Raw genomic sequence first — 22,784 nt, forward strand, 5'->3', positions numbered from 1 at the left:
ATTACTGGAGGCGATGGAGATTTTGTCTACAGGAGTGACAGAGGTTAGCGAGTGGAGCAGAAATCAATGTGGACAGAGGAGGACTTTTTCAACACTGTAGAGGCACATTACAAACTACTCGCGATAGAATCAGATTCTTTCCACTGACACCGACTTGTTTTTACCACAACAAAAAAGTCAGCGATGAAATCATTCTGCAGAGCAACTGCAGCATAACCACTGTTGGGGGGGCTACATCAAGACGAGCCAAGACAAAAATACACTACGTTTTAATGGTCATTTTAATCAGATTACAAAAACCCCTGAGATCCCCAATGATTCGTCACACCTCTTATGATCAACTTTTTTTTCAACAAGATTCTGTTTCTAGAGAGCCTTCAGGTTACATGTACTGGTTACATGCAGCAGTTGTTTCAACAGCCAATAACTGCCTTTCAGTAAGAAGTTAAAATCTGCCTCACATTCTCCGTTTGCAGGGTTTAAGTGTGACGTACACTGATCAGCCACATCACTACAACCACAAGCTGCACATTCTGCAAGTTCCTCTTTGTGCCATCTCTGATTCATCAAGGCACGGACACAAGACCTTGGGATGTTGGCAGCGGATCTTTTGGGTCCTGTGTGTTGGGGAGTGGGGCCTCCATGCATCGAATTTGTTCCGCTAGTCCAAACAGATGCTCAATCGGATTTGGTGCTAGGGAATTTGGAGTTGCCTGGTCAACAGCTTTTGTTCTTTTTGTTTGTTCGTTTGCTTTTTTAAAAAAAAATTCAAGCGTCTTTGGATCTTAAATTGCCAAATAGGTGGAAGTATTTGCAGGTCAGTGATGTGCTACATTAGTACTCATTGACAATTCTGTTGACATGTTCTCTGTGGAGTTATTTCCATATAAGTCTAACAGCTAAAAATAACCTGTTAGGCCAGCGGTTCTCAAACCTTTTCATGTCAAGGATCCCTAAATGGACACAAATTAGAACATGGTCCCCATTTGATGTGATTTTGTTCCAGGGCCCCCCATCTGATAAGAATTATCCTGAGTTGATGGTTTATTAATAAATAATAATAATAATAATAATAATAATAATAATAATAATAAACTTTATTTATAAAACACTTTTCAAAAGAAAAGTTACAAAGTGCTTTACATGGTTGAACCAGGATTAAAACATTTCAGAACTTAGGCAAACATAATCAGGCATTTAAAGTAATACATAAATTATTATTATTATTGTTATTGTTATTGTTATTGTTGTTATTATTATTATTATCATCATCAGTCAACAATAATAATAATAATAATAATAATAATAATAATAATGATACAGAAAATGAAAGAATAAAATATCCAATGATAATATAAGATAAAATCAATAACAATAATTGAAAATAAAGCAGTGTTTAAGTTTGTTAGCAATTCTTCTGTAGACATGTTTGATTTTTGGTTATTGCTATGTATAGATGCATTGATAAAGACATTATGAAATCTGTCAGTGGAGTTTGCATTTAGGACACGAGGAGAAACATAGGTAGCCACTGAGGGAGCAGGAAGTGGAAGGAGGGACTTAAAGATAATGGCCTTGTGGTCAGATACACATAAGCTATCAAGAATAAAACCAGAGGACAGAACAATGTCCAGTGTGTATTTAAGTGAGTAGGGCCCTCAACTGACTAAGATTAAAAGATTGCACAATGTCTGTAAAATCCGTGATAAAAGAGGAGCCAGAGGAGCAGCATACGTGTATGTTAAAATCACCTAAAATCAAGACTGTCAAAACTAGGCATGATAAAAACTAAAAGATCCGAGAATTCCTGAATAAAACCAGAGTTAGATTTCGGGAGTCTGTAGATTAAAACACAAAGTAGAGGGTCCTTGCCATTTATCATAAAACCAAGTGATTCAAATGAGGAGAAATTTCCACGTGAGTACAGGGAACATTTCAAATTCTCTCTGTGAACCACAGCAAGTCCACCTCAACGACCCAAAATCCTGGGCTGCTGAAAATAATTCAAACCAGGAGGACAGGCTTCATTTAACGCAACACAGTCACCTGGACTTCACAAAGTCTCAGTAAGCATCAGGAAGTCTAACTGATTTGATACAGTGAAATCACGGCAGAAAAATTATTTATTTGTCAGTGATCTGATATTTATTTAACAACCCAAACGCTATTGAGTTGTGAGATGGAGATGGGACAGGACCGGCCAAAGAGGCATGAGGTGAGGCAGCAGTGTTGACAGGGACTGAAGAAGTGGTGAGCACACTGACCCTGTGTGGACTGTGAGTAGATTTTTGCAATGCAGACTGCCTTTCAGTGACCTTAACAGGAACAAATGAATTTGTGGAGGGAACAGAAACAAAGCCAGCACCAGCAGGACCCGCACTGTACGAGACAGGGCCAAGCAATACAGAGCTAGGATGCTGGGCAGGGTCTTGCTTGGGAAAACATCAATTAAGGCTAAAAGCAATTAAAATGATACAATTCCAAGTAAGTTTTTCTGTTCCTTTCCAGTTTGTGACTAATAAAATGACTAATAAAACCAAGTCCGGTGGCAAAAAAAATTTGCATCCACGGGTGCAGGCTGTGGAGGCTAGAGACTCCCAAGTTCATAATGATGGCTTGCCTGGATGTGACGTCATTGGTGCCAGCATGCACTATCACAGTGTGGACGGAAGGATGGACGTCAAAGAGAGCAGGAGTTAGTTCAATAAAATCAGTTGCCTTGCCTCCTGATGGACAGTATGTAACTGCACCAGGAAGCCTTACAAACCTGAGGACAAAATCTCCAACAGTTTAAAATCTCAGGCGGCTCAGTTTCAGGGTTGCCTTTGTAAACTGACAGTCTTGATCTGAGTTTATGGTCGACCGTCAATGAGCTAACTGAGTGTAGGTGAGCTGAATAGTGGATTACCTGAGATGATGCTTGCGCGGGGGGGAGGTGCCAAGATAGGTGGCTGTGTTGAAGGAGAAGAAGAAACAGGTTGTCAGGGACATTTACACCCTGGGGGGCCTGAAGCAGGGGATGGTGAGCCTGTGGACGAGGTATTAAAGAAACATGAGACCAGGATATTGTCATTGTTTTACTTATGAATGGAATTACAGTGAAAATAAATGTATCGCCTTCTTGCTGGGGCCCCCTGGAACCCCCTCATGGACCCACTGTGTTTCCAGGCTGCAAAGATATAGTTGTAAAATGTGTTTTTCGAGATTTCAACCAGCAGGTGATTCGGTTCGTCTTTATCTTACTTTGTCCTCATGTTTTCATATGTACAATATTTTCTGACACGTTCGGCCGCACAAAGGACACAACAAAGTTGCTCTCTCGCTGCCTCTGGCTCTCTCTATCAAAGCAGGCCAAACAGCAGACTTTTTGCTTCGGTATTAATGTATTCTATTTGTTTGGAGAGCTGCACATCTCCTCTTCTCCTCTGCCGCGGCGCTTTAAACCCTACAGGGACAGCTCAGGGATCCAGCCGACATATGGTGAAGACTGGAGGAACACGTCGGAGGCTGCCAGGCTGTGAACCCCAGATCCCCAGATGTACGGAGGCACATTGTCTTCAAACAGACTCTGTCGCTGTGGCAGTAACACCAACACATTCGGAGGAGCGAGGGAGGCTCTCTGCACTGTTTCTGTAGCTTCACAATTTTTTCCGCCTCAAGTCATTTTCAATTAAAGAAGCCTTGGGATGTCTTCTGTTAATGGTACTTACAGCGACGCAACTCGTGATCAGGAGCTAACAGGTTTGAAGTGTGCTTATGCTGCAACATCTATACACCTTAATGAAGGCTGTTAATAATGAAATAACAGTCAGTCACTGGAAGATAACAGGTGAGGTTGCATAAATGATTCAATAACGACAAGCTGCTGTTCTTCTCTAACTCGATCTTATTCATCATTTAGCATCTCTTCTCGCCTACGTGTTCCCGAGGTTTACTTTCCATTAGACACATTAGTTACACTTGTTATTAGAAGGCTTCTGGACAGTTGGTTTATGCTGGACAAGCTGTGTGGAGCCATTTTATGACTTTACCTTTTCCATTTTTTTTTGTTTTTTTTTAACGTATTAAGAGAAGTCCCCATCGACTTCAGGAGAAACACTGCAGTGAAGCACCTACTTTTTCATTTTTGGGTGAACTTATCCTTTAAAGGTCCCATATCATAAAAAACACATTTTCTCTGGTCTCTACATATATAAGCTGGTCCTCCCTGACCCTACCATCTCCCAGAATGAGGAAAGCAAACGATTCCTGCATGGTCTCAGTCTGCAGCCCACCCACTGGTAACACGGCGCTCCTACAGGCTGTTCAGAATCTGCTCCCGTCGTTACATAACGAAAGGAGTCATTATCACAGGCCGACCTCCTCTGTGCGGTGATAGGAGATATCTGAGAGGGGGGCGTTCATCCCCGAGGTGAAGTTTGGTGTGTCCAGCAGTGAGACAGCAGTGTATCGCAATGTTGTCGCTCAAAGTTGGACAAGTAAATAGCTCTTTTTTTGGTTGTAAAAATCAACATCAGTGCCTATATTCTGTCCCAGCTACAGAAGAACAGAAGAGACAGTGGCTGTGTTTCTTTTTTTAATGACAATGTGCCAGCTACAGTTCGTGTTAGCTTGTATGTGTGTGCTAATCACTTCACATCGGAAAGCTTCAGTAACGAGGGTCAGTACAAAGCTGGCTTGGCAGGCCACGCAGGGTTTACCAACCCAACACAAGTTTCATCATAAAGATGAAAAAGGCAGCGCGAATAATTAATAAAGTGCTTTTTATAGTCAATAAATTATGATTTGACTTGTTTTGGGACATCTGTTAAATCTTGGGCTATATACATATATTGCATTAATAAGCTTTATTAGATCATTTAAATAAACTGTCATTACCTGGATATGAAGTACATAAAACACTGTTAAATCGTGTTATTTTGTAGGAACAGCCTTGTAATGATTAATCTTATTAAAAATGTGAATTTAATTTGGTTGTCTTACTTTTGAAATAATTCCCAATGTTCTCAAACTTCTCTATTAATACACTCAGTTCATGCTAATGTTCTGCCTTTTTTTTTACTTACATACATTCCTATTTGATATTTCAAACATCTGCAATTTATTGTGGCATTTCACACCTGTACTTTAAGATTAGTAAGAACATGCGAAAAAATAAGGATGTAAGAAATTACACTGTACTGCTTTCTATCCCATTGAAAGGGGGTGTAAATGTCACTGTCCAAAGCTTGTCTTAAATTAGTTTTTAAAAGCAGATTTTGACAAATCTCTCCAGAAAGTGCTCTTTCAGATATTCTTTTTGAAGGTATTCTACTTTATTAGAAAGTGTAGCAAAAGGAACAGCAGGAACAGGAAAGACAGCTTGTTTGGGGCTTTCAAGGTACCTGACAGATTTTAAACTCACAGAATGCTCAGAGTCTTAGACCAAGCCACGCAGTCCCTGCCTCCTTCAGTCTCTGCACCACCAAACAGCTCTTTTGGCATCGGCTCCTCTCAAAAAACAAGTACTATCAAAGTGTTTACTATCTGCCTGAACAATTGGTTTATTTCTTGCTGTCAAGACAACTGACCCCAGATGGTTTAATGTCAAAAGGGCTGCTGCTAACAGAGCATGAAAGTGTTGCTTATATATCTGTACTTGGCGTCCTGGCTGCTATCCCCAATCTTTAAAACAGTTGCAGCATAGGAGTTTGTTTTTTTTTATCTTGTACAAGGCAGCACTTAAGTGCTGTGAAGCCGTGAGGGAGGCAGGCAGCCTGTGTGCTCTTAGCCCATAAGGAGCACTTGGACAGAGCTGTTGCATTAGCGGGCTGTTACCTCTCCTCTTCAGAGCCTGTGATGTGAGGTCAGCAGCCAGACTACAAAGAGGTTGGGGACGAGACAAAATACACTGAGGACCCTGGAAAAGGTCACACTGGTGAGAGGATTGCAGGGGCAGAAAGCCAGGGCTTTTTACAAGCTGGCAGCTGTGTAGCAAAGATGTGGCAGGCCCTAATAGCTGCTGGGGCCAGTGCTACAACATGGAGGTGCTCATTAGAGGTTTGTCTGCAGTGAGAGCACACGGTCTGTACGAGGCCAGGTGCACAGGGTTTATGGGTGTTGCCCTCTGAGGTGTGGGCCCTGGTCATGTCACACAATCCAAACACTTGTAGTTTCTGTAATGGTTTTGCTGTCTCAATCGACATCCACGTGCTTCTCATGTACCATTTTCCTCAAAAGGTGCTGTTGGTGGGTTGAATGAGAAAAGTGTTATCACTTTGAGTTTTTACAGTCACCTGTGATCCTTGGCCAAGGGCAAACGGCTTCATAAAATGTTTTCTTCTTGAGTCAGATGAAGATAGTGACAATAGGTGTCATCACCTGATTTCAAACATGCTTTCAGTCTAACAAGTTTCTATTGTATCCATGTTGCTGCAACAAACTACATTATGTCTGCACACATTGCATTTGGATTAGTCTTGTGTCTATTGTCTAGTTTCTTTCAAAACGGATTATTTTTAAAAGCCAATATTCAGTACACAAGAAATTTAACTTTTTTTTAATCCTTCACAGATTGACATTTCTTCTAGATTTCCTTCTTGTATTAGTCTACACCAATGTTTTATGAAGGTTTTACTTGGGTCAGTTTGGTCACATAATGCACACTGATATCTTGAGACAGATGTAGAGCATTTATACAATTTGTACAATGTCTGTAGATAATACAAAATTTGTCAATGCCTGATAAAGCAATGGACTTAAATTGTACACAAGACAAAAAAGATTCCACTTTGCTGTGTTCATTCTAGTCCACCTCATTTTGTTTGTCACTTCAAGTTACTTCTGTTTTCTATGAGATGTAGCTCATGTATTGTTGGCATTTCTTCAGGACGGAATCAAATGTTGCTGCAGGTGTTATGTCACACTCTTATCAGACAACCACAAACACCAGCACCTGGGTGACCTCGTCTGATGGACTTCTACTGAACACCTGAAAAAAGTGTAGCCTTTTAGAAAGCTTCCTCCCCACAGACACCTCTTTGTATGAAATTAGTGACAGCAGACTACAAGGTTTCAACTGGTGTTTTTTTATTTGCAGTTCTTTACATTTTAGAAAAAGAATCCAAGGATTTTGCCTCCTGTGTGTTTCCGTCTGGCCTCTTCGTGGTCCATGATTCCAGCTGAGGTGGTCAGCACAATGTATCTGAGGAAACATGAGTCAGCACATTAACATACAACTCAGATTAATCCACCACACTACAAATACACAGAATACCTTCAGACTTAACCCTCTGTAATAAAGCTTCACATGATGCCAGCTGAATAGATCACATAAAGGATGCAAGTTTAAGTCCAGCTTGAGGCCATTGTGACAGAAAATCTCCTTGGGCAGCAGAAAATACATGGAGAACTAGTTTCACTCACTGTGAAAATCAACCTATTAACAATTCATAAAAGTACCTCACATCAACACACAATTCACAGCAATATCACACTTTGTGTTTTTTTTTTTTTAAGTTTTTATACATAAACACAAACAACGCGTCCACTTACTGCAAAAATAGGCAGATGGATTTACATTAGTTAAACTTGACATTGACAAGTATATCCATGTCTAGGACATGATGCTTTAAAGATCTAATCCTGTTAAATGCTGACCAACATAAAAAGGTTATGATCATATTAGAGGTATTACTAAAATATATGCAACAAGACCAAACTCATGTCTTTGTTTGGATAACATTTTAGCCTCCTTGCTGTGAAGTGACAAAAGCAATGAATTAATTTCAGTTATTCTCCCCACACTAACAACTTCTACCTATGAGGGACAAAGTCATCTCATTGGTGGCTTTATTTCCCAAACAGATGACTGCCCTGCAGATACAAAGCTTCTGAGGGATCCGTCCATGATCCCAGCCTCTCAGGCTCTAGTCACGCCATACAACTTTCTAAATCATCAGATCGCCATACATGTCATACTAAGCTACAGGGCCAAACACGACAAGATCTTTCGCCAGTCGGAATCCTTGACTAGTCTGTGTGGTCTTCCAACTATTCTTTATCATGAATGAAAACGCAACTGACATGAGACAGCTGGTCAAAGTTGTTCGTGTGCCAATTTGCAGCAAAAAAATGAGGAAAATTATGGTGAGGTAGGTAAATATTTTGACAGGAAAACTATTTGGTTCAGGAAGAGCAACAAGGTTGCACATAATGAAACGCTTGTGTGTATGCCAATATATTCTGATATAAACTTGCGCTCAACTCCATACAAATACAAGTAGCTGCATGAAAAGACTGGGTTCAGAGAACTACTGCTGAATGAAAGACTAATGTCTGCATTCATCGCACTACAGCTCATATGGCTCTCAGACACGACCACATATTGGCCCATTTGATCTTTTGAGCATCCACGAGGCACTGCCAAGCTCTCAGATCACATCTTCGGACAGTTCAAAAAGTGATCGCCACTCAGGAACAAGCACTGAACAAGAACAGCTCCCAGACTATAAGCAAATGGAAAACTGTCTGTAAATGGAAAATCAGGGCTATAACCCTGTAGTGAGAACTCTGCTCCTTCTGACTTGGTGATAATAACTGCTGACAAAAAGAATTATGAAATGAATCAAGACACCATTAAACACTGTAGAGAACTGTACTCGAAGCACTTAAGTTTTGTTAATTTAGAAATTGCTTCAACAGCATTTTTGGCTTCGACCATAACCATTAAGACTCTTTGAATCTCTTAAATAAAAACTTTTTTTTTCCTCACAACCACAAAGAACAGCCAAACAAATGCAAGTATCACAGCAGACAGTTTAGCCATAAAACCACTGCTCTAAGTAACTAATCAAGAGCAAGACTGGACACGTTTAGGACTAATGTCAAGTGTACGCTACAGGATTTTTACTCTATTCTTGTTTTCATCAAAAGTTTTTAGAGATTGGCAACAAACAAAAAAAATAAAAAACCCAGATCAGATGTGGATCAGCTCACGTGCCAAAGAACAATTATATGTGTGAACTGTTAGATGCAGGAGCTCATCAATGTCCACCAGACAGGTCAGAGAGCTAGAAATGAGCTACGGCCAATAAGAGAAGCTCACCCCCTCCTTTGTCCCTCTTCCCTATGTGACCCAGTCCATCATGCAATGCGAGCAGGCCATTTCACATTTTCAGTCCAGAAATAATCCTTGCTGCCTGTGTTCCATAATCCATCATCTCACCTATATTATTTTCTTTTGTATTTTCACTAAAACTCAGGGCACAATTTGTCACATCTCATGCCAGTGGTCATGTGTGTGACCCCTTGTCTCTGATAAGTCATACGGTGCAACACGTATATGTAGTGTGAAAAGCACAGTGATCAGACAGCTTTAAAAATCGTGTGGTGTGGCAAAGACAAAATGTATTTCCAGTGGGTTCAACACAACATCACTGCCACAGTTTAATTTTAAAAAAATCTGTAAATTTGATTCTCACCCGAACTGTCTTGAGGGCAGCAGGTTGTTCTGCCACTTCTCCAAGTCCTTGAGCTGGAGATCAAAACGTGGACTGATCACGCCACACTGAAAGAGAAGAAAACACACTGGTTTAAACTCAACATCCATACAAAGTAAAAAGCAGGAAGAAAAAGCAACAGTTCATCGTACAACGTCCCACCCGTTTTACATTTAGTATTCTTTTAGCCCTGTTAACAGGTTGTCACATTTACCACCAAAAAAAGGGCATAAATTAAATAAAAGCAGCTGATTGAAAAACACAAACACTAAACATTTGAAAGACGCAAGTGGAAAAATAACCCTAACCCAAAAATACAAATTCAGGTTTCATTTATGATTACCTCAATGCCAACACAGCTAATTAAAACACTGTGAGCCTGAAATTGTCTTACAACCAGAGACATACTGGTTAAGGTCAGCCTTAACAACAAAAGCTCAACCAAAACAAAGTTTACCTTGTTCAGCCTGCCTGTGAGATTGACGACGATTTTTCCAGCTCTGTGGTCATCAATAATCTCAAACTCACCAATGTAACCTGGAGGTACAAATGACAACATTATTCAAAAAAACGCTCGCTTGAGACTATTACACACTTCACCTGATGTGCTAGGCGGCTCAGGTTTGACCCAGCTGAGACACCCAGATCAAGAGCCACCACCACTCCTCAGTCAGCATCTTATTCCAGGAGCTCAAAACAGCACATATCGATATAACATTTATGCACTGCCAGTGCTGCATGACCAAGTTCACAGCTTAATATTTCATGCTCTCCATCACTCACTTAACTTAAAGTACTCATGGCCACTCACCGTGCTTCATCATGACGGTTAGGAAGCGCACAATAACCTTGGAGCAGGGCCTGATGAGGACCTGGCGTTTCCCACGCTTCTCAGCATTGTTGATGCTTTTCAGTGCATCTGCGAGAACATTCATGCGCACCATGATGCCTGCAAACACAAAAAGACAAGTGTTAGACAACTGGAGTGACATGCTAGCATCCACTAGAAGAAACTACACTTTGCCTGGCCTCATATCCCGCTCTGGGGCTTTTAATATTAGTGTCCCCATCCCATCACAATCCAGTCAGTGCATTGCAGACCATAGGCTTAGTTTGTCATCGAACGGTCTTCCTCATCCATCAAATTAAATGAGTAAGGTCCATTTTTCAGTGTACGTCGGATCATCATCTGACTAGGACACAAATTGTAACTCCGCACGTATCAACGACCAGGGAATACTACAATGACGGTCAACTGAGAGAAACACATACAGCAAAGTCTGACTAGCTCTAATTCAGTCGCGACGTTAGCACCTCAGCTGATGTCGGCGGGTAACGTTCAGTAAACATTTTTTCTGCTACCAGCCGGGGTTTTCTCGCAGTTCACAACGCTGCTTTTCTGTTACACATAGGGCGCAGACACCAGACTCCCACCAAAGCATGGTCCTTCATGAGCTCACACAGTGGCTAGCCACCTAGCACATCCTGCTGTACTAGCGAAGCATCTCCCGATGTTCGCAGAGACGGTGGTCAGGTAACATATCGACCTCATATTAGAGTTTAAACACACGACAATCAAACGGAAAGCTCACAGAGGCAACTTATTACAGGTACAACGCTTTTCTGTTCACAAAGCTAACAGCTACCAGGGCGCACTGGACGCACCGATACCCAGGGCCAGACAGAGGGACTGGCAGATCAGATTTGAAGCCAAAGTACGTCTCACTCGTTTTACCAACGGGGACGATAATCACTCCAGAAGATTAATATGTGCTTACGCTTCAAGATGATCACATAAATGGAAGTTTTCACGTTTCGATGCTTTAGATACTTGTTAGATTGAAGGTGATGGTGAAAAAGGCTCCTTACCGGTTCTGCAATATGGCGGAAAGAGGAAGTAGAAAGGACCCGCAATGCAATATGGGAAAAAATCCAAGATGTCTCAAAGTCGAGATAACCCGCGCCAACACGAAATATGTGTCGGTAAATGAAATGTGATATACACGACAGTTACAAATTGTCAATTTGGTTTGTCAAGGATGTGTGAATTTATATTAAAAGGCAAATGTTGATGTTTTTTTATGAGAGAATGTCATTATTCACGTAATGTTATTTGTTCAAATAAAGTAATACCAAAAAATGTGTCTTTAAATGAACAGTTCCTCCGCTGCGGCTGAATGGAAGAAAACGTGTAAAACGAGTTTTTAGCACATTTAACAACGTTTTTTGGTTCTGTGGCCTACATGTAATCAGCAAGTGTTAATGTGATCTGTTCAGATTTATTCACATTTTATATTCTAATACATTTGAAGCATGCATTCATTTGTAAAAGAAACGAACGCGCTTGACTTTATTGTTGACACTGCTTAAATATTCATTTCTCTAAGTAGTTGTCACTACGTCGGATCTTTGTAAATAGCCTCTGTATTAGATTTAAAGCAGCGCCATCTAGTGCCAAGGCTGTATAATTGCACCAATGCTGTCTCGTTTTCTTATTCAGAGCAGTGTAATTACTTGTTGACGGCCCACATTAAATACAAAATTGTTTTCAGTTAATTTACAAGAAAGCCTAGATTTAACACTTTGTGCACATCACATTTTCAGTGCAAGAAGGGGAGGACATGTCAATATGATTTGGGATTAAATCAGAATTAGAATTCCCTTATTACTACCACAAGCTGGGAAATTTGAGTGTCACAGCAGCCAAAGGACAGTAATAGCACAATAAACTATGATAGCACTAAAAAAAACAGACAGTAGAATAACAACGAAATAAATAGTTTTTGACTCCTATATACTTATTCTGTACAAATATAAACCGTGTAATTATAAACAGTGTGGAAGTGTAAAGTTATTAATAAAAAATAAATATGGGTGTGAAAATTGCCCAGCTGTACAAATCAAACTGAGAAATTAGTTATGTGCAGAATTTTTATTGCACAGTGCACAGAGAGGTCTACTGGGATCTACCTATCTGTTTAGATTAGAGCGTCATTGTTTTGAAACATGCAACAGGTCCGGACGGCACAATGCTTGCTTGTGTAGTTTGTGGAATCTGCTTTTAAAAATGAATTCCTGCTGTGCCGTAGAATTTCCTGTACGCACCGTTTGAGCAGAATGTGTATATTTTAAAACACACTGAGATTAGCAACTTATCAAATGTAGGAATAAGAAATTTGAAGTAAGAAGCCATGATCGAGTGGCCAGTATGTTGCTTTCATTAGGCCCACCAACACAAGATAAGAAGAATATTAATATCCAGTTGGTACTGAGTAATTGCAACTTCCACTTAGCATACATTAAGAGAAAGTACTGGAATGTAAATGCTCTCCCACTCCCATGCTCTCACTGTAGTGTCAGTGGCCTGTTCGATATTTTATTATGAAAAAAAAAGCAGGCCGTTGTTGACATCAGTGAAGGATTGTGATGCAAAGTCCCGACAACATAAACACAGGACTGCTAATACTTTTCAAGGAGTTGTTTTATTATTTCAGACTTCACATGTCAAATAGATAAACTCCTGCTGGCCTACACAAAAAACATCAATAACTAATCACACTTTTTTTGTCTTACATGCACATTAAATCTGTATATATAGATCATGTCATATATATAAGTTAGCATAGCATCAGGAGCTACAAATGAAACAATAAATCACAATCAGTGTCTTTTGGAACTGTGTGTGCAAATAAAACATTTTGAGTTAGAGTGAGTTCCGTTTTTGTGTCTGTGGAGTGTTTTATTACGTGGGGATCAGATTATCAAAGTTTGGCACGACATATGGGTAACTGCTAATATATGACAAATACAACTGTCAGGAAGAAAGAGCATTTAAAAAACCTTTAAAGGTGCAGAATGTAAGATCTGCCATAGTCATACTCATAATATCACAAGAGTGAACGTTAACTTCTGCGACATAATGCATGGACATCCTAAGTCAAAACTATAATTGCTTCACATTCTGTTGCTAATCTGATTTTACTATTTACCAAAATTCTTGCACATTGCACCTTTAATTAAAGTTGATTCAAATGCTAACAAGTAAAGTATAAGTTGTGCAAATATCATTTTCATTATCTGTCCTGTCTGAGCAACATGTGGTTGCTTCTGACTTTTTTGCAGGAGACCCTATTGGATTAATGTATTCAGTTATACTAGCACACTCTTGAAGTTTATTTACTCATGTGATCATGATTAAAGTGTGTTGTAGTGGGTGCAGTATGTCCAGTAATCTGCTAAAAACTCAAAGCTATTCAACCACCTTGGGTTTAGAACTGAATGTCTTTCTGCTGGTGTCCAGTAGAGGCACAGAGACACAGTGACATAGCCACCAGTCAAGTCACTAATTGAACAGACACATGAAGCATAATGGAATGCTGAGCAGCACAAGACATAGTAACCAGATTTCTGTACTATTTCTGTTAAAATTTCAACACATTGCTTTCCTCCAGTAAGCCTTTGCATGGCTACCTAAAAAGCCGCCATCAACGTTGACATTTAGCCACCATTGCTGACCATGCTGGCCAGAGAATCTGCATCTTCCTGGGGATCCAGGCCCAGCTTCTGGGGGTCAAGCCCCATGGCTACCAGCATCTGGGGCAGGGTGAGCTCCTGCTGGGTGGCTTGGTCCACCAAGGCTGGGCAGGTAGGGTTGCACTGGGGCCACTGGCAGGTGTCCACCAGGTGGAAAGGACAGCCTTTGGCGGGGGTTCTGTTGTTGCGGGTCGCCTCCAGACTCCTGTCCCAGCACTGCAGGGCCCGCGGCAGAGAGGTGCCTTTGACTTGGAAACTCATCCAGTTACTAGAAGAGCAACAAGACAGGGAAGTGACTGGTTGGGAATAAACAGGGAATAGGTAAGACAATAGGATGAGTGACGTCACGGTCTGATCGCAGGTCTGAGAGCAATTTGCTTTTCCCACTTTTGGCTCATAATCTTTGTGCAGCACGCCAGAACTGCCACTGCAAAATTACAAACACTGACCTTGGACCTTCAGCTCCACTCATAAAAAAACCATCACTCTCAATAAATGCACCTAACTTAGCCCGACTCTGTAAACCTAGCTTAGACTGCAAAGGCCCATCAATGTCCATCCGTGCCTCAAAATTATGAGTTCAAGAGGGACCAAGGGGTTGGGGAAAGTGTGAAATGGTATTTGGTGACACGAAGTATGCAGAATGATGAACGGGCAAACAAAAACAGCAGCATGAGCTCACTGGGTAGGGATGACTGCTGGTAGAGAGAGGCGAGAGTCAAATGGTTGTGGTGGGCGTAAAAAGCAAATTACCACCGCAGGAGTCAGATATCCATTCTTACCTTCTGGTGATCGATGTGTGGGAGAGGCAGGACGGAGCAAACACAGCCCTGAAAACACACACAGAGGAAGAATACAGTTATCACTAGAACTGAGGGGTTTTTTTGGCCTTATTGACAGAACAGCTGAAGACGTGACAGGTTGAGAGAGAGGCGGAGTGACACACAGCAAAGGTCCCCAGGCCAGGACTTGAACCCCGGATGGTAACTGCAGTGAGGACAAAGCCTCTGTACACGGGACGCTCGCTCTACCCACTGAGCTAAACGGTGCCCCAGGATTGAGTTTTTTTAAGTGAATCACCTGGTGCTCATTTGATTTAGTTTTTTTTGGGGGGGCGGGACTTACGTGACATCTCTCAGAGAGTTCTTGAGCTCCCTGCCCAGGTTCTGTATGTACTGCCACTGCTCCTCGGACAGACTCTGTCCTCCCATGTAGATGTTCTCCACTCTCAGCTGCTCCTCGTCAAACAGCCACTGCACGACAAACAGAGGGGCTGCAGGGAAAACAAAGAGTACAATATCAAAGATGATGGAAAAGATATGTTGTAGTGGCAATATGTAAGAGTTCTAGTTGAAAATGTTAAAAAAAAATTAACAAGTTCTCAATAGAATGTGAATAAACAGTAGTTTTGCTGATATGATGTCTGAAGTTAGCATGCTAACCAGTTAGCCCTAGCTTGTCCAAGCGCAAACGCCTGTGCTAGTGGTTTAAACACTAACACAACCCTGGTTCTTGAGTGTCCAGTCTGCAGCTGCACGCCTAACTGAGCTGACTAGCTAACAGTAGCAATAGTAACCAGTTACTGTAGTAATATTCTGCCCCCCATTTGTTGAGACTATGACTTTGACAGGTGGCCACAGCAGGGGATAGTCTTGTGTTGAAATTTGGGACAAGGCAAGATGGTAACTGTAGATTGGCAAACGTTTTTATTTGTATGCATTGTTTCTTTTTTGTGCAAGTTACATACAAAAAAAATATGTTTTACTGTGATGATACTGTGGTCATGATTTGGTAAGTTGTTATGTCAGGGTTTTTTTTCCTCATAGGATTTGGATCAAATACCATATACTGCTTCTGCTGAAGTAAAATCATGAAAATGATCAGCACTGGATAACACTGGAGTCCATTTACTTTTCCACTTCCAAGAAAACTTGTGCTTCTCATATTGTACTATTCAGTGTGCAATTCTTTTGAGCAGATTCAGTAAAAAAAAATAAAAATTATAAAACAGCCTACGTCGAATATGTAGCGTACACATCATGATGAGTTTAGGCACCAGCCAGCACTCACAGGTCAAGGTGGAGTAGAGTTTGTGGCCAAAGAAGCACTGCCACTCCTCTCCTCTCTTATAGAGCTGCCGACATCTTTCAGGTACAACCCCGTTCCACAGCCTGGGAAAACAACATAAACCTATTGTCACACATCACAGTCAGACAGAACAACACTGTATAGCAAACAAAGATCATTTCACTTTTTGCATCAGGCCTGTGAACATGTTTCGTCACATAAACTCTGTGCAGGTTGAGTGAAGACTGCATGACCTTACCTGAGACCTATCCTGATAGCATCTTCGGGTGAGCAGGAAATAGTCTCGGGGCAGTTGGCCGATCTCTGCTGTTTACTCTCTAGAAACCACCCAGAGTCCACGAGGCCTCGGACCTGCGCCTCCGCACCGAGCTGCTGCAGCTGACTGGCCACCCTCTCAATATTCAGTAAAACACCCGTCCCTCCAGCACTGCAGGGGAGCCAAGAAAAACAATAAATAGTCCAGCTTCGAGAGCACCATTTTTCTAATGACACAGCGTTCCAGCTGAGAGCAATGAAGTTAAAATATAGCAGCTTTGCATTCAGTCAGCGATTCCTGTTTTAGGGGCCAGGGGTGTCCCAACAACTATGTTGCTAACCTGGGAAGAATGTTCACCATTACAGGGCAAGGCCCTTTAATAGACATAATGTCATTGTTCACAGTTGACTGTAAACATCTTCCTTGTTGACAAGAGGATGCAGCCAAAATAGGGACTCTCTTGTTTATTGTTGGGGATGGAGATGGTCCAGATGGTACAAAGGATGTGGGCTCTCGTCCAATAGCTGGTGTCAGCATCAGAGCGTGAGCGATAAAACAAACTCACCTTGTGCCAGACAGCATGACAACCTTGGCCTGCTTGATTCCTTTGGGGACGAGGTCTTTGATGACCTCGCGGATGATCAGGGATCCCATGAAGGTGTACTCAGCTGATAACAAATGCACACATCAAATGATTGGGAGCAGTGAACTGAACAGGAAGTCAGATTAATCATGTTGTCTTGTAACTGAAGCAGGCGCAGGTTTGTCATTCTGATGAGGGAAACCCTTGAAAGATCTGAAGAAAACATACTTGTATTTGTATTTGTATTTGTATTTGTTTCTCTCTCCTTTTCCCTGCCTTGTCGTTGCCTTGGAGGAGGGGTCGGGGCGGGCCCAGTGCCACTCCATACATCACTGGAACAGTACGGGATGAATCTGCGGAACGGGAGGCAGTTACTTTTGCTACACTGAGGCTTGAGGCCATCAAGACAAGGACTCAAGGATCAACTCACCTGTATTCACCACTACAAGGTACAGGTCAAACCAGACCAAGTAAGGCTAAAGCAGGAAAGTGAATTGAGTGAGGGAGCATTTTATTGCATGTGGACAGAGGAACTTTGTGTAATTTATTTAAGTGGCAGTCTTGCTTTAAAGCTGCTCTCAATATCTTTAAACCACCTTCATTGTGATCTCAAGTTCACACTGTTCATGACTGCACCTTGCACAGTTGTGACAATATAAGCACCTGGCAAAGCAATCAGAATGGCCTCAGTGGTAGTTCCCACTGTAGGTGTCTCCTGGACCACATTTTGCTATGATGGCGCACGCACACACACACACCCAAGCACACACATGCACACACACGCACGCACACACAAGGTGAAAAAAAATACCAGCCAACATTCTCACAGGTGGTATTTAATGCAGCTTCAAGTTAAAATATGAAAACAACTAACAGATCACCCGCTCTTTGAGTATGTAAGCCATAAAATGACATTTTAAATTCTATAGAACTGTGTATTTTTATGTCTCACAACTGTTAACTGCACATGACACATCCAGTAGCCATACATGGTGAGAATATGGAAGTACTTACACAATGTTTGCATTGTGCCAGTGTGGGTTTTCCTCTGCTTGAGCAGACAATATTCCAGTTCCTGTAAATCCAACAACCAGAGATCAGACAGATGGCATAAAATGAGCAACGTATGGGGATCATGTTTGACATGCATAGGTGTCTTTGACACTAGGCACGCTGGGGACAGGGACTTTTAGAAACAGCCAGTTTCATCTCTATCACTTGTAAAAGAGCATTATCAGTTACAGATCAATAGGATAAAAATGTATTTCCATGCGTCATTCTGCAATTTGTTCCCCACTGTAATAATCTACCTCAATTTTACCTCATATGATCCTCTTATTACATTGTCTTTTTTTCCATCTATGTCTTCACAATGTTTCAGGACACAGTGACTCCCTTGATGTCATGCATTTAAAAACCAGGCCAACGGACCTACCTCTTTTTGTCTGGGGCCACCCTGATGAGCTCATTAGCCGGGGTATATTTTGGTACCTGGAATCACAACTCTCCCTGCTGTGGCAGCACCAGCCACCTAAAAATAATAGAGACTAATATTAGACGTTCACATCAGGCACAGCGAGGGAGACCCTCGTTAGCCCATCAGGCAGGCCTGTGAGGAATGCACCTGTAGCCTAAGACTCAATGCAAAATGATAAACAATTCCTTTATTTTACTGTCAGCGCCTGATTTGTTGATTGCCTCTCAGCTCATGTGATAGTTTTCTCTTTCTACTAATACAACAACAGTCTGACATCTAAAGGTGTGAGAGGAAAGACAATTTATTACAGCTGTACTTGTCAGAACAATGCATACATAAATCCTAAACCCTGTTAGATGAAGTCACTTCAGCCAGGTAAAATGTTAGTGTTTGGGAAACTCTTCTGTGCTCTCATGAGTCAAGGTGGAAGACAAACCACATCAATTTCCCCCATCCTAGGTCTATCAAAGTGACGGACAGCAACCAAAAAAGGAGAAAAACAGAAGATGGCAGGACAAGATGACATCCCCATCAAAATTCCAATGGGGGCGTCATGCCAAACCAAGCTGACCTTTCGGGACCAAATTAACATGTTGGGTTTTTAAATACTCACCTTCCAGAAATAACAGCCATCGGCGGCTTCCTCTGAACTCTTTTAGGTAAAACCTGTACAACCACAAATAAACGGGATTGAGGAGATGGTGAAGATAAAGCAGCCATGTATGGACACACTGATGTAGCTTCTAAAATCAATGCCTTATTCAGCAAACTGACACAAAATGGCAAAAAATGTCACAAGTTAGTTTCTTGCTAAGAGTTTCAGAAAAACAAGTGATCCAGAACATCTCACCCAGCTGCTGTTCCATCATTGCATGTAACTTGGGTGTTCCTGAGGAAGTGCAGCCTCATTTCATCCGTCTGTTGTCCAGCTGCTCGGGCAGCTCCTGCAGCTCCTGCAGCTCCTGCAGCTCCTGCAGCTCCAGCAGCTCCTGAAGCACCTTCTCGTCCGGTTTCAGCTGAGCCTCCACCGCCTCTGGTGCTCCTGGTGTTTCCAGGAGTCAGATCAGCAGTCGGGGGAGACTGGCCAGATTCCCCCCCCTGGTTACCACCAGACTTCTTGCTGGGTTTGCTGGCTTTGGCATTACGGTTGTTCTGACACCAGATCCCCCCGAGCAAAAGCAGGAAAGCAACCTGGCCCAGGATCTTCATATCTGAGGCAACAAAAGAGAAAAAGACACGGGATTACTCACTGCTCAACATGAAGAATTACCTTGCACATCTTCTTATCTTGATTGTCGATAACTTGTCTAAATGAAATCCATCACTTTTCAACCTAGAAATTAACTTACCTCTCTAATCTGCTGTGAAGATCTGTGCTGAGGCACCCTGGGGTCAGGCAGATAACTGGTGCTGCTGAGGAGAGAGGGAGAATTTCAGGGCGCAGTGAGCAGGTGGGAGAGAAGGATGCCAGAAGTGAGCAGTGATGAAGCCTTGACCAGGTTTTGATGAAGCCTGCAAATCAGCGGTGAGCTTTATAGTGCCACCATATGGATCAGATTTCCTCCCATTTTCCCTTGCAGATCCTGTCAGGGCCTGGGATTAACTGCTGACGACACACGGTGAGGGAGGTACCGGATGGCCAGTGGCGAAGAGAAAAGATAACACACGTATCTCCTGAACCTATTTCAAGTCCTCGCACACACCCACCACCTAGCTCTCTCTCATCTGATGGGACCACAGCTCAAGAACAAGCTCTCCTTCCCCCCATCGTCTCTCCTCTACTCCCTCCCACCGCGCACCTCTGATCGCCAGGGTTTTGATTTAAACATCTACATGGTCAGCATAACTGCATTGCCCCTTTCGCGTGGTATGTGACCCCGAGGTCATTGGAGCACACACCTCAAACACTTTCCGACTCTGGAATGAATAGTAGCGCAAGGTTCACATGTAGCCAACAACTTAGTCGACACTCTCAAGGCAGAGAGCACTGACACAGGTGGTCGACACTCTAGTTAACACATTACGCATGGTCCCAAAATTTCTTAAACAAGCCTCAATATTATTGTTACAATGACAATAACGTTAGCTTTATGAGTTAATATACTGGAGAAGGGTCCTTACATAACACTTACATGATTTTGATTTTATTTCTTATAAAAAAAAAGAAATAACCAAAAAATCCAAACACATTTTTTGATTCATAACCATCGATTCAAATTCAAATACAGATCACTATTCTTTCATCTGATATGATAGAATTATCTTTATCCCACAACAGAAAAAAAATATTATTTGTCTTGACTTAGTTTGTGACACAAAAAGTACTTGAGTAAAAGTCTTGTGGTGTCTGATATTAAAAGTATTTAAAATAATCTTCTGGCGTTAAACGTACTGAAAGTAAAAGTAAATTATACATATATTCACATTAAAGTTATCCAGTAAATGTTCTGAGTAAGTAACAGAAGAGGAAAATACTCAAGTACAAAGTAAAGTACTCAAAGTACTTAAAAATTGAAAATTGTACTAAAGTACATGGGAGTGGTTGCTGTGAGGTTATGACTTTCAAATATCAGATTCATCATGTGAAATATGACTGCAGAGTGTACTATTTTACTCACTGTGTAAACAATGAGTTTGGAAACATACATGAATAAATATCAAATATATTTTTATGCAGATGATACTATCTTCTTCTATGTCACTGACTCAGTTTGATCAGCCTTCGGACTTTTAACAATTCTGAACTAGAACATAATGCTTATAAAAATGCAGTTCCAGATCAAATGATAAAGATAACATCTGAATGAGGACTGTCGATGAGATGTTACAGATATGCTACTCCCTCCACTCCCACATAGATTACATATCAATCAAGTTCAACTAATTCCCTCCTGCAGACTGAAAGGTTATGTGCAGTGTCTGTGATAAGGTGTCTGTACCTTCTGTTGGGTCCCTGTTCAGGTCCACAACCTCTGCAGACTCCTGGGTGGCAGGTTGGGTGAGTTTGCCTTTGGTGAAGAAAGGGACAGAGTATTTGAAACGGATCTGTGACTGTCCCTCTGCATGGCCAGTCAAATCTCCCGAGAAGGCCCAGGGCAGAAAAATGTTGGCAGGCCCCTTTTGGCCACGAATGTACATGGCAGTCTCATTATTTGCCCAAACACCACTACTACTCTAGAGCACAAACTTTTTATTTGATATTCAAACTACTTGATTGAAACTAAAATGATAATTAAAAAGCTTGACGATCATTTGGCACCAGCCTCTTAACTGTGAGTGCTGGTTTTCCTAATTTTCTAGGATACAAAATTCTGCACCTGTCTGTTTTAGATTGTTGGCTGAAAACAAAATGAAGCTGAATATGTTAACTAGGGCTTCAGGGACTAATGATGTGCTTTTATCCACTCATTTCATCAGAAGTTTTCAGATCAGATCAGATTTTAATGTTTATCATTATTATTTTGCGTCCTCAAAATCTTCATTTCCATATGATGTTGTACAAATAATTTGATAAATAGCAATCAGGAAGCCTTGTTCTATTTGCATATTCGGAATTTTTTTTTAAAAAAAAAAGATGTAATGATAAGGAAAATGATAGTTATTAGGTGAAGATGGTTAGAGGACTCATCATATTTATATATATATATATATCAATTCTAACAAAATTTTGAATGATCAAATTTACCCTGATGATATTTGGACTGTGGGCAGTTGCTCCTTTGGTAATCCATCCTTGTGCTACTGGGATGGCTGTTAGGTGACGTACCACCGATCGCTAAAGGATCACAAGCCCCACGGCTCTGAAAATCTCATCAATGAAATGCAAACCATCCCAACATGTCAATCACAGCAAATAATGATCGCTTGAAAGGCCAGAGGCTGATCATGTTCCTGATCATGGGGCTGCTGGGGCTGAAGGGGGTGCAGGGTGGCAGGAGATCTGGGTATGAGTTAGGCACAGAGGAAAAGAATACATTGATTATAATGAGTGCAATAAATCTTAAGTTCACGTCGCCTTAAAGAGACTGAACTGAATAACCAGCAGCATATACACACTCCACAATCAAACTAGACATATCAAACAGATGTAGGGCCATGTAATGACTTCAGTTTTAAAGGCACACATAAAAACAATATGATGTCAAAGGTGGACTATAAAATTGGTTGTACAAAGTCTGTCTTTATTCGGGATATGTTAAGGATTACGATTCTCTTTTTTTTGTCTGCAATGATCACCTTACCATTTAAATACTTTTAAACAAGGCAGACAGATTTATCAAAGTTTGTCTTATTGCTTTGGCAGGGGGGAAATGGTATTTTTGTATCATTTTCAAGCATTTCATGCCATTTTATCTACTTTCAACTATG

At 41.3% G+C, this 22,784-nt stretch overlaps 2 protein-coding genes across 3 annotated transcripts; both read right to left on the reverse strand.

Annotated features, from left to right (window-relative positions):
• Positions 1 to 7,089: 7,089 nt before the first annotated feature.
• rps15a (ribosomal protein S15a) lies at positions 7,090 to 11,501 on the reverse strand. 2 transcript variants are annotated; one of them, XM_037113486.1, is made up of 5 exons: positions 11,349 to 11,501; positions 10,291 to 10,428; positions 9,937 to 10,016; positions 9,462 to 9,547; positions 7,090 to 7,183 (listed from the first exon to the last, which is right to left on the reverse strand). In XM_037113486.1, exons 2-5 carry the CDS (start codon positions 10,421 to 10,423, stop codon positions 7,090 to 7,092), a joined length of 393 nt encoding a protein of 130 aa, XP_036969381.1. In that variant the 5' UTR covers positions 10,424 to 10,428; positions 11,349 to 11,501. The 2 variants fall into 2 exon arrangements, with proteins under 2 accessions (XP_036969381.1, XP_036969391.1); XM_037113496.1 differs by having other exon boundaries at positions 11,258 to 11,359.
• A 1,441-nt stretch (positions 11,502 to 12,942) lies between these two features.
• Positions 12,943 to 22,304, reverse strand: notum2 (notum pectinacetylesterase 2). Its single transcript, XM_037104643.1, has 14 exons — positions 22,102 to 22,304; positions 21,356 to 21,424; positions 19,766 to 19,829; positions 19,267 to 19,627; positions 19,030 to 19,082; positions 18,375 to 18,470; positions 17,954 to 18,014; positions 17,168 to 17,292; positions 16,922 to 17,024; positions 16,339 to 16,527; positions 16,083 to 16,183; positions 15,138 to 15,285; positions 14,795 to 14,842; positions 12,943 to 14,280 (listed from the first exon to the last, which is right to left on the reverse strand). Exons 4-14 carry the CDS (start codon positions 19,623 to 19,625, stop codon positions 13,977 to 13,979), a joined length of 1,587 nt encoding a protein of 528 aa, XP_036960538.1. The 5' UTR covers positions 19,626 to 19,627; positions 19,766 to 19,829; positions 21,356 to 21,424; positions 22,102 to 22,304; the 3' UTR covers positions 12,943 to 13,976.
• Positions 22,305 to 22,784: the final 480 nt, after the last annotated feature.

Source organism: Acanthopagrus latus, chromosome 1 (assembly GCF_904848185.1).
Source record: "Acanthopagrus latus isolate v.2019 chromosome 1, fAcaLat1.1, whole genome shotgun sequence".
NCBI lineage: Eukaryota > Metazoa > Chordata > Actinopteri > Spariformes > Sparidae > Acanthopagrus > Acanthopagrus latus.